The 12565-nt window shown below is 38.5% G+C and overlaps 1 protein-coding gene across 2 annotated transcripts in view; it reads left to right on the top strand.

Moving 5' to 3' along the window:
- Positions 1 to 12565, top strand: part of FANCC (FA complementation group C) — a 260271-nt gene that overhangs the window by 182829 nt on the left and 64877 nt on the right. For both annotated transcript variants that reach the window (XM_019668799.1, XM_019668798.1), the window contains exon 7: positions 11781 to 11945. In XM_019668799.1, the coding sequence (XP_019524344.1) occupies positions 11781 to 11945 (165 nt within the window). The remainder of the gene's footprint in view (positions 1 to 11780; positions 11946 to 12565) is intronic.

Raw genomic sequence — 12565 nt, 5'->3', positions numbered from 1 at the left:
GTGTGTAGCCAGCAGCCGCAGTGAGCGGCTGTCCAGAAGCCGGCGACTGATCTGTCTCGCCTGGGAAGAGCACAATCATGGTGCCAACTTGGGCCAGTGAAGCAACGTCTTCCACAACTAGACTGAAGAACAAAACGACAGCAACTTGTCTGTTCCCCTTCCCCCAATTCCCCAATAAAAATTTTAAAAAATCTTAAAAAAAAACAAAACAGGTGTAGTTCATGAAAAAATATCATCTTTACTCAGCCCAAGATTGCTTAATATTTATTCCTCTCGGCCCTATTTTTTTACCTTTATTTACATCTTTTTGTACTCACCCATTATTTGACTATAGTGGCCTCTTCAGACTCTTTACTTAGTTATCTGTGCTTTTCATTTTCTCCTCAGATATAAGACAGCAGCTCAGAAAGGCGCCTAAACACCACTGACCACAATTAGGAGAGCCCAATGGAAGATAGTAGCTGATATGCTATTTATAGCTGAAAAACTTCCATTTGTGCCAGATTGGGCCATTTGGGGGTGGGGAGGATAGGTTCATTCCTAAATTCAAGACTGTTTCTTCTTTATGGGTGTTTATTTTTCAAAATCAATCTGTACAATTTCCCTGGTGCAGAGCAAGGTCTACTGAAGGATATCCATACTTGCACCCCAGCTAGCAGTAGCAGCAAGGACAAAATTAATTTGGTTAGTAGTTTAGGGCATGCTTAGTCAAAGCAAATCTATGATGTAATTAGTAAAATTCTTAACTGAATTTACCAAGAGTCTGAGATGCCTGTGCTAGTAGAATGTTCTCTGCACGTGGACACATCTGATACATGCCTCTTGCTGTGTAGAAGGATGTTTACTATGGCGCCCTTTTCTTTTTGGAAATAATTTTGGGATTCAACAAGATAAATTTCTTGCAGGTATTTTTCTGAATATATTGAGCCCATATATACCAGGGGTGCCAAAAAAAATGTATACACATGACTTGTGTATACATTGTGTATACATGACTCTTTTGTTATCGGTATATATTATTACAATTTTAATACAGTTTTTTCCTTTCTTAAAATGTGTATATATTTTTTAGGCACCCTCTGTAGTTTTCAGGGAAATTCAATCTCTTGGATTAAGTTCAATTATTCTTATCAGAAGACTGAATTTAAAAAGCAATTTGATGCCCAACATACTTTTTGAGTCTCTTTATGAGCTTTTAAAGTACAACTTTTAATACCTAAAGCCAGGAAGTTCTGTTCTCCATCCATAAAAGAACCTGGATCAGTAAAAACTTGTGTGAGACTCAGAACTCTTAAATCCACAGTTCTCTCGTGAATTATAAATTCAGCCAAGTGTTCTATTGTCTCACATGAAAACTGATTTCATGAAATCAGGCAGTGGAAAGGCATCATAACATTTGAAAGAGCTGCCAAACATGCTGGGCCTTTATAGTTGTTGCTATTATAAGTTATAATAATAATTAAAATATGTATCAATAATATATAAATTTCTCCTACATACCTGTATGTTTTTAAGATTTAAAAATTTAAAAAAAATTGAATTAGAATACAGCACAGGGGCAAACTACTTTATGGTACACTTAAATCCAGATAGCCCCATTATTTATGACACTTGAGTTTTATCATTACTTTCCTTCCACAAGTATGACAAAAATGTTCAAGAAGCCAAAAGCCTCTCAAACTTAAACACCATATAAACAATGCTATAGTGTTTTCCTCTGTTTTTTTAATTTTTAAATAAAGGATCTCCACACGTTTTTTCACTTTTCACTACTCAAACAATTAAAAGTTTATTTCAAAAGACTCAAAAGCTTTGTAGAAAATGTAGAAATTAATCTTACACCTTTGATGCATAAATTGTCAGAGGAACAAAAAAATAGGAAAATCTGTTTAGTTTTCCTTTGCATTATTTTTAAAGGCCTGATATATGGTCGTGTCACAAAGTTTTAAATTTAGTTTCACTTGCCACCAAGTAAAATCAACAATTGAATGACAGAATGTTTAAATTCTCTCTTGTTCTTTGCTACAAACCATCTAGAATGAGCGACATTCTAGACTCTGAGCATCATCAGTCTATCTTGTAGTTCAGTGGTTTGCTGCAAATGGCTTGGAGGCTTCAATAAACCACACGGGAAGGATATTTCCAGCAGTATATGGTTACCGTAGAGCCTTCTGCAGTTGAATTCTTGTGCAAAAATCATTTGGAAGTGCTGTTCTGGCATTCAATCAAGACCTAATGTTTAGTGTAATCCAGTCTGGAAAGTGTTGCATAACTTGGGTTGAAGTTGGACCTCCATGCTCTGGCAAGCTTCAGACCAAAAGAGGGAGTCGTGAAGACCGTGAGCACTTTGAAGCCTTTCAGAAGATTATCAGTTGGCCTGCCTGTATTTTGTTAGAACCAAAAACTACCTAAGTTTACATAAGACTTTAGAATTTTTCAGGAAAATTATCTTGGACCTATTTTAGCCAGATTGGGAGACACAGTCTGCAGCCCATAAGCTTCATTGCTTGATAAATGCCCTTGTTGCCAAGGTTGTCTCTTCCACCCTCCCAGTCACCAGTGATAGTCTCTGATTCTCCAGTCCTTTCTTTTAAGATAATGAGATAAAAGTTGCATTTAGTCTTTTAGAGAGGAGGATTGATGAATCAAGGTGAGAGGGCAAGGTTACCACCTACCTCCCACCTTCTTTATTTCAGAGTTCTGAACTTATCATGAGTACACATAACTCTCAGGCTTATTTTTCAATTTCTCAAACATTCATAGAGGCCTTACTCTATGCAAAATACTTCGCTGGAGTCTGTGCAATATATATATATATATATATATATATATATATATATATATATATGAAAAAGTATTCTATGTCTTACACAAACACAACTTTCCTTTTCACCTAGCCCACCCAGTAAACTCATATTCCAAAAATTTAAGGTGTTTACAACTCAAGTTCAATCTGTCTTTTTGTTAACAACTTTGATGATAAACTCAGAAAGGCATTAATTAATTTTAGGTCTAAAACCACTTTGATAGTGACTTAGAGAAAGATGTTAGAGCACTGTGGAACGTAAGTAACTATTGTCGAAGAGACTCAGTTAATTAGGAAAGTGGCAAAGAACAAGAAGTGGACTGGCCAAGTGGTACGTTGCTTAAGAGTTGGCTTGGGACACCAGCTCTGAGCAGCAGGGCCCCGGTTTGGATCCCACATGAGGGCCAGTGACGCTGTGCCCTCTACAGCTAAGATGGTGAATAACTGGGCTGCCGTGAGTCACCGGCGATGGTGTAGGCTGCAGTGGGGCTGGTCGGCAGCTGGTGTGCGCTTTTGTGAGCCGCCGTGAGCGGCTGTCCATGCAATGGCCGGCGAGCGACCGCCTCACCGAGGAAGAGCACAGTGATATTACCAACATGGACCAGTGAAGTGACATCCTCCACAACTAGATTGAAGAACAAAAGGACAGCAACTTGTCTGTTCCCCTTCCCCGATTCCCCAGTGCTGTTTTCCTCCCCCAATTCCCCAATACAATCTTAAAAAAAAACAAAAAAACAAGAAGTGAATTTTAGAAAAGGTGAATATTTGATGAGAAAAGACAAAGTGTTTACACATAAGGAAATTATCATTGTGTAGTTCAACAAAAAAAATTACCTCTGAGAACTTTACTGTTGATTATCAAGAAAATAATACTGCTAAACTAATAATTTATAGGAATTCATCAATAAAATGTAAACCTTAAATGTAATTCTATTACATCTCCTTAAAACATTCAGATTATTACTAGAGATTGATATCTAGTTCTGGGGACTGCTACTAAAGTAGTGTAGAGCAGTGACTTCAAATTATACTACAAAGCGACAATAATCAAAACAGCATGGTATTGGCAGAAAAACAGACATGCAGAGCAATGGAACAGAATTGAGAACCCAGAAATAAGCCCACATATATATGGGCAAATAATTTTAAACAAAGGAGCCAAAAACGTACAATGGAGAAAAGAAAGCCTCTTCAATAAATGGTGCTGGGAGAATTGGAAAGCCACATGCAAAAGAATGAAATTAGACTGCTATCTGTCACCATACACCAAAATTAACTCAAAATGGATCAAAGACCTAAATATAAGATATGAAACAAATTGTGTAGAAGAAAACATAGATACTAAACTAATGGACTTTGGTCTTAAAGAGGATTTTATGAATTTGACCTCAAAGGCAAGGGAAGTAAAAGCAAAAAGAAATGAATAGGACTATATCAAACTAAAAAGCTTCTGCACAGCAAAAGAAACCATCAACCAAAGAAAGAGGCAAACAACTGAATGGGTGGAGATATTTGCAAACAACACCTCCAATAAGGAGCTAATATCCAAAGTATATAAAGAACTCATACAACTCAACAACAAAAAAACAAACAAATTTAAAAATGGGCAGAGGACCTAAACAGACATACAAATGGCCAACAGATATATGAAAAGATGTTCAACTTCACTAGCTGTTAGGGAAATGCAAATCAAAACCACAATGAGATATGACCTCACACCTGTGAGATTCACTGTTATCAACAAGACAAGTAATAACGTGTTGCAGAGGTTGTGGGGGGAAAAGGAACCCTCACACACTATAAATTGGTATAGCCAGTATGGAAAACAATATGGAGGTTCCTCAAAAAATTAAGAATATAATTACCATATGCCCAGGACTCCCTCTTCTGGGTATCTACCCAAAAAAATCTGAAAACATTTGTCCATAAAGCTTTATGTACCCCAATCCTCATTGCAGCTTTATTCACTGTGGCCAAGACATGGAAACAGTCAAAGTGTCCTTCAATAGATGATTGGATAGAGAAGATGTGGTAGATATACACAATGAAATACTGCTGGGGACCGAGGGCCCCTCCTCTGTGTACTGGTCTCTCAAGGCTTTGCCAGCCTTATGCCAAGTCTGAAGATATATTGTCCTTTCCTCAGGGAACCAGGGGCATGTCTCTTGGACAAAACCCAGAAACTTACTTAATGTCCCTTCTAACACCTTGCATCCTATAGCTTTTAACAGTGACTGCAGTACTTGTTGATACAAGGTACAATTTTGGGACCCTGAATTCCTCATGTAAACCTAGTGATCTTACTGCATTCCATCTACATTAAAATTTTTTATATGTCAGCCAACACTTTCCTGTGGAACGGTCCTCTTGTCTTCAATTGTGGAGTTTCCCTATACTCAGGTCCCTGTTCAGCACCAGTTGCCGCATCCAGCGCAGCTAGTTGAATGGGCCTGAGTGGGAGTGACGGAGGATGAAGAAAGACAAAGAAATACTTGAAAGCGGGGGCTAGGTGGACAGCTGTCTCCTTGTGAGAGGACAGTGACCCTGTCTAGCAGCCGTGGTTTATTGACATAGCCTTGCTTATAGAGGGGAGGAGATTGGCCTTGAGCAGAGAACGTTCTGTGCGTCAGCTGCAGGATGATTGCAACCAATGTATCGAAACCACCTCCGCTTGCTGCGGTGCTGAGCCAGCCTTGCTGATAACCCAGTAGGAGAGTGCCGCCTTGCACCAACCTCTCCCTCACAGCTCCTGGAGGGGCCCTCAGTCCCCAGCAGAATACTACTCTGCCATGAGGAAAGATGAAATACTGCCATTCGTGACAACATGGGTGGATCTTGAGATTATCATGGTAAGTGAAATAAGTCCGACAGAAGAATTCGAGAACCACTTCATCCTTCATCTTGACAATGCTCCCTGTCACACATCACTTGGTATGGCAATTTCTGTCACATGAAAACATTACGGTGTGTCCTCATCCACTTATTCTCTGGATCTGGCACCGTGAGACTTCTGGCTCTTTCCCAAAGTCAAAATGACCGTGAAAGGAAAGCATTTTGAATTGATTCAGGACATCAAGGCAGCCACGACAGTGCAACTAAAGACACTCGTGAAAGAGAGCTTCCAGAACTGCTTCAGAAAGAGGCAGGAATGATGGGAAAAGTGTGTTCAAAATGAGGGGGAGTATTTTGAGGGGGATTAATGGCAATGTGTCTTTTACTGTAATAATTTCTTTTTTTAATTTAAACATTCACCATTTATTTTGATCATACCTCCTTGTATAATACTTTAAAATGGGGGCTTTTGATGACCCACAAATTATGAAAAAGGCTTAAAATGGTAGTAGTAAGATATTTTTGAAGGAAAATATCACAGGCCCAAAAAACTTGCAAGAGAGGACTACTGCAATGGGTAAAATTTACTTTGGGAGTGGATTCAAAGAGTAAGAGGATACCTGGCAGCCAACAAGATAACTTGTTCGACTGTTGCAGTAACAGCAGCCAGCTGGCTCGGCCCTCATACACTCCCCCTCCTTATCTACTGTCCCCAGATGAGACAACAGAGATGCTCTGCTTCCAACAAGAAGGAGGGAGGACACTTTGGAGGAGAAGCAAACACTAAATGACTGTCAGTTCCCAGCAGTTTTGGGGTTGCTGTTATTTTCTCAGAATTTACATTTTTCCAGGGGATTCTTATTGGTAACCTAAAGGAGCTTTACATCCTGACCCCACCCCCCCATCTCCCCACCGGTACTGGAGACAGGCTGCATTAAACAACATTCATAGACAGGCTAATGTGGAATCCCAAATTCCAGAAAGCGAACAGACAAAATCACTCCCAGAAAACCAACACCATAAGGAAAAATGAACCAAATGCAACAAACAGAAGTGGCAAATACACCAATTAAATGCATTTCCTAGGATAAGCAAGTGGATATTTTAAAGGGAATAATTAATTGTCCTAAGAGTAAGTAATAAGAGGAACTATCAAATCCTTGAAATGGGAATAAGTGGTTTTTTTGTCATTTTTTTAAAAAGAGGGGGCTTATGGGAAAAGAAAATTCAGTAAACAGCCTGAATAGGACATATAGCTGAATAGCAAATAATGACTTCAAAGATTGAGGCAAGTAGATCTCCTAGGATATAATAAAATGGGACAAAGAAATGGGAAGTAAGAAAAGTTTTTTTCCTTTTTTATACAAGAGATCAAATGGGGACACCAGGGAAGATGGTGGAGTAGGAAGTGCCAGGAATCCATCTCTTCACCTTGACAAAAATTTTACTGACAGAATCTGTCTGATGTAACTATTTTTTAACTTTGTAGCTATTTGAAGACCTGCAGCTTTCAGGGGAAAAGCTTGGCCAGTAAATTATGGTTAATTTCAGCTGTTACCATGGTAGAGACTACCCATCACCAAGTCCCTAGAAGCATGGCAGGCAGGTCTGTCTGCTTTCCTAGACAGGCTTATAGGAACCAGGCTGGGCAATGGTGATGAGTTTTGGTGTAGAATCAAAGGAAAATATGCACAATAAATGAAGAGGCTATAAAATACTCCTGCCTTTTAAAACTACATATTGTGTGGGGCTAGACTCTCTTCATATACTTGAAACAGAACAACAGAAGTAAAGTCTAGAATCCAGCTGTCTTCTTTCAGGCAGTAAAGAGATTTACAAACATGTAAAACAGTGTCACTCTTCTCACTAAATATTTTTTGTTTTGTAAAATATAGTCATTGTTTAACAAAAAAATGTTATTTTAATGTCTTATGGGTTTATCATTTTTTTTAATGAGTTAATATTTTATGTGTCTCTTCATTTCAAATGTGATAAATATCGGTAGTTATAACCTCAGAAACAAAGCTCTTTGATGTTCTCAGTAATTTTTAAGAGTTTAACAGTATTCTGAAACCAAAAAAAGTTGAAAAACTGCTGCCCTATAGTGAAGATTGTCCCACCCATGCACATAGTGTTCCCACTAGCTTTTTGGTGCCTGACTCTTAAATATAAGCTGGCAGGCAGTAGTCACCAGATATTTAAGGAAATCATATTAAGCATGTAACATTAAAAAAGTAGAAACCAATAAAAATAAAAAGATTAATCAAAGAAAAGAAAGTCTCAAATTAATGCCAATGTCCCCATGAAAATAAAAGGTAATATTATATCCGCTAAATAAGGACAGAGTGCTATGTTTTAAGATAAGGAACATGCATAGAATGAAACCATGTTTTTGGAAATTAATAATAAGAGAATGGTAATGAAAAGCATAATAAAAGGATTGGAAAATAAAGTTGAACAGTTCTTTCAAAATCTAGAGCAAAAGGTAGACCAAGAGATGAAAAATAAAAAAAGAAAAGACAGTGAGCTGCCCAGGAAGTTCAATATCCAGAAAATTGGAGTTTTCAGAAAGAGGGAACAGAGAAAAGAAGGGGTAGGAAATCATCTTAAAGAAATAATTCAAGATAACTTTCCTAATTTGAAGTCCACTGAGTGCCCAGCACAATGAATAAAAATAAATCCATACCAAGACACATCATTATGAAATTTCAAAGAGGATATTCAAAAACCTCCATGGACTAAAAACAGGATCAGAATTCATAATAGCATGGGACTTCTCAAGAACAACCCTGGAAGCTGAAAGACGGTAGAACCACACTTGCACAGTTCTGTACAAATATCACCAGAATCCTATACTCAAGCAAAGTACCAATCAAGTGTAAGAGTAAAATAAAGATATTTTCAGACATGCAAAGTCTCAAATACTTTACCTCATGTACTTTTTTCTACATAAGGAGAATGAACCAAGAGAGAAGATATGGGATCCTGAGGGGCCGGCCAAGTGACTCAGTTGGTTAAGAGCTTGCTCAAGAGTGCGAGCACTGAGCAACAGGGTCGCTGGTTCAATTGCTGGCCTGAGCTGAGCTGCCAACAGGTGACAGAATGGCTCAGCTGAAAAAAAGAAAGAAAGATATGGGATCCAGGAGAGAAGTGAAGGAAATTCCCAGGATGGAGATCCCAAGATGATAACTATTCAGAGGGAGCAAAAAGCAGCCTGTCAGATTGGAACAGGCGAAAAGGTTCTAAGAAAAATTTCTTCAGGAAGGTGAAAATGATAGAATGTCAGAAATGTCAAAATATATTTCAAGGAGATTATACACTTGGGTGGGAGTTTGGGGTTAAAATAATCAGTGCAAAGAAAAATGAGCAAACAAGCCAAATAAGTCATTAAACCCAGGAAAAACAATACACTGAATATGTAAAGAATGAGTTAGGCTTGAAAGTGGTTTCCTCTGAGATCAGAAAATGGGAGTGGGAGTGCTCTTGCAAAAGCTACTGTTTTTCAAAAGCTTAAAGAGCTAGTTGATTATTTAAGGCAGTTGCATCTGTAAGTTTGACAAAAATGAAAAAGTTAAAAGCAAGTTAAAAAAAAAAAAAAGAATGTCCCAGGCTCTTATAGTAGTCTACAAAAGCCTGACTTCCTCCTCCCTGCCCACACTGTCATCTCCGCCTTGGCCTGCTTGCTGTATCCAAATACTCAGGACCTTTGCATTGGCTTTGTATCTGCAGCAACATTTTCCTCCCAGGTACAACCATGATGTGTTCATACACTCCTTTAGATCTCTGTTCAGATGTTCCCCGCTTCCCTCCTTAACCCTTCAGTGCGCTTTACTTTCATCATGGCACTTGATATCATCTGGCATTTTATTCTCTCCATTACTGGGCTTTGTCTATGCTTTTGTGTTTCAAACACTGCAAGCAGCCTTGATTATAGTCAGGGTTCACAAAATATTTATTGGATGAATAGGACTGATATTTAAAAACAAATTCACTGAAGAGGAAATACAAGTGGGTAACAAATACTCAATCTCAAAAGTTATCAGGAAAATGTAAATGAAAACAATGGGATAATTTTTGTCCAGATTTGAAATAAATTACAGTGATAATAGTATCACTGGCAAGAGTGGGAAAGTAAACTGTAGTCTTTTGGGATGCAATTGAATATGCAGATACATTGGGCATAGATTGGCATGTACTAGGATACTGCTGCAGCAGTGTGTATAACAGTAAACAACTAGGAACAACCTCAGTGCCCACAAATAGAGGCATTGTTACATTACAGCACTCATGTAGTTTTTAACAATAGGCAGCAAGTAAAAAAAAATTGAGGGACATCTATATGTTCTATATTGTGATTCCATCTGTGTTTCACAAAGCATAGGACTAAATGTCTAGATTTATGATTACATATGAAAATACCTAGAAAAACATCTAGCATACATTTCAAACTTCCATTTTACTGATTTCTAGTTGCTCATTTTTTATTTAACATCAATTCCTTGAGCACGTAGCATGTGTAAGGAATTGTCTCAATGTGCTAGGAATAGAGCAGTGAGCAAAACAGAAACAAATGCTTGTCCTTTACAGAGCTGAAATCCTAGCAGGAAGAAACAGAACATGAACAATAAACAAGTAAATACATTATAGTACTCAGAAGAAAAGTAAAACGGGAAGAGAGAGAGGACATACACAGTGGGGTGGGAGGTACTTGATATATTAAATTCTGCTGTCCAGTGGAGCTTTCTGTAGTAAAGGACAAATCTTGTAAATCTGCACTGTCCAGTACTGTAAGCTACTAGCCTCATGTTAACTGTTGAACACTTGATATATGACCAGTGCAACTGAGGAATGGCATTTTAACTTTTATTTCATTTAAATACATTTAAGTTGCCACATTGGCTGATTGCTACCGTATTGGTCAGTGCATGTATTATGTTGTCGGAAAAGTCATGATGCATTTTTGCAACAAAAAACATAGCAAAAATATGTCATGACTTTTCCGACAACCCAATATATGGGATGGTCAGGGAGGCCCTCACATAAAGGGAGGGGAGACCTATATGGAGGGAAGGAGCTAGCCATGTGTTACGTGCAGAGTGAACAGGACCTTATCTGGTGTAGCTGGAAGCCTGTAAAGCTAGAACAGAACAGGCAAGGATAAGAGGAGGAGGAAATGAGGCCAGAGAAACAGAAGGGGGCCCCAGCATGGAAGGCCTTGGTGCTTAGGATAAGACTTGTTCTCTGTGTGAGATGGGAAGCCATTGCAAGGCTTTGAGCATGCAAATGAAGTGATGTGAATTTTTAAAGAGTTGCGGGAACTGTTCTGATGATAAACAGTGGGGGCGAGGACAGAAAGAGGGAGAAAGTCAGGAGGCTCCCAGAGTAACCCAGGCTGGAGGTGATGGTGAATTAAGGGGTAGTGATGGAAGTGCTGAGAGGTGGTCAGATGAAATGACAGTATTTATTGCTGGATCAGATAAGGGGCATAAGAGAAAGGAGGGAGCAATCAAGAATGGACTTCAAAGGTTTGGGCTTGAGCAAGTGAGATAGTGAGCATGGGTGAGGATGTTTGGAGAAGGAATTCAGGAGTTCTGTTTTGAGCGTGGTAAACTGGAGACAAATACATGGATACTAAAGCAAATTAAGCCTGAAACATCGCTAGAGGCAAAAATGACAAAACTGTGCTGCCCTTCAGGCACATCATGAGAAGGCAGCGTTGGTTCTTTGGGAAAGATACTGCTGGAAAAAACAGGAGGCAGCAGGAAGAGAGGAAGACTAAACACAAGATGGGTTGGCTCCAAAATAGGAGCTGAGCAGGATTGCTCATGAATGAGGGATGTCCACCGTGTCCCCAGGAGTCAGAGCCAACTCAACGGCACATAACACACAAGTTGGAGATGCCCATAGTTACTTATGGCAAAGTCCTGACAATGAGAGATTTTAAAATGGGAACTGCCGCTAAAGGGTTTCTTCCTAGAGAACTGAGTAAGAGAAGAGCATTCATAGATAGTATTAGAGTAGCCTCCTTATGTGAGGGACAGAACAAGTGACTGGTCATCAACTTTTTTAGTGTGAAGATTTTATGTCGTTAATTACATGTGGCTCTAAGATTTGGGTAATTCTTTCCTATTTTATTCCATAGAATGGCTCCTGAACGCATAAGGTCCCTATCACAAGTTTGTATCCCACTAGTCACTCTGCCAGATTTCAAACCCCTGGTGGAAGCTCTACTCACCTGCCATGGATGTGAACTTCAGGAAATGCTCTGGCCGGAGTTCTTTGAGGCTGTGAATGAGGCCTTTTTGCTGTAAGTGATGTGAATTCACCCTGTCACCCAACTTTGTTTTTCCTTTCCTTAGAATACTTCAGTTTGTTGGAAATGCAGTTTTCAAATGTTTTTGTCTCAGTACCTACTTTACGCTCTTACAAATTATTGAGGATCCCAGTGAGCTTTTTATTTAACACGTGGGTTATATTTGTCAATATTTATCATATTTACAATTAAAACATAAGTTTTAAAAATATATTTTTAAAAATACCAGTAAATTGATTACATGTTAAAACAGATAGCATATTTTTATAAAAAACAACAGCCAACCTTTTCCAAGCAAAAAAGTTATCTAACAAGAGTGGCATTGTTTTACATTTTTGCAAATCTCTTTATTGTCAGACTTTAAAAGAAGACAGCTGGATCCTCTTATGTTTTTGTATTCAGTCTGGTGCAATGTTGTCTTGGCTGAAGTATATGAAGAAAACTCCAGCCTCACACAGATATGCAGTTGGAAAAGACAGGAATATTTTAATAGTCATCTCAGATAATTGTGGATATTCTCCTTGCATACCTCACCAAAATTTGAAAATGGTGGTTTTTTTTTTTTTTTAAGTTTAGTTGCAATGTGGAATCTAAAATTATATCAATGAGCTTTT

This window comes from Hipposideros armiger, unplaced genomic scaffold (assembly GCF_001890085.2).
Source record: "Hipposideros armiger isolate ML-2016 unplaced genomic scaffold, ASM189008v1 scaffold_539, whole genome shotgun sequence".
Classification (NCBI taxonomy): Eukaryota; Metazoa; Chordata; class Mammalia; order Chiroptera; family Hipposideridae; genus Hipposideros; species Hipposideros armiger.
The sequence above is the reverse complement of the archived record's forward strand: the minus strand, read 5'-3'. Positions and strand labels throughout refer to the sequence as shown.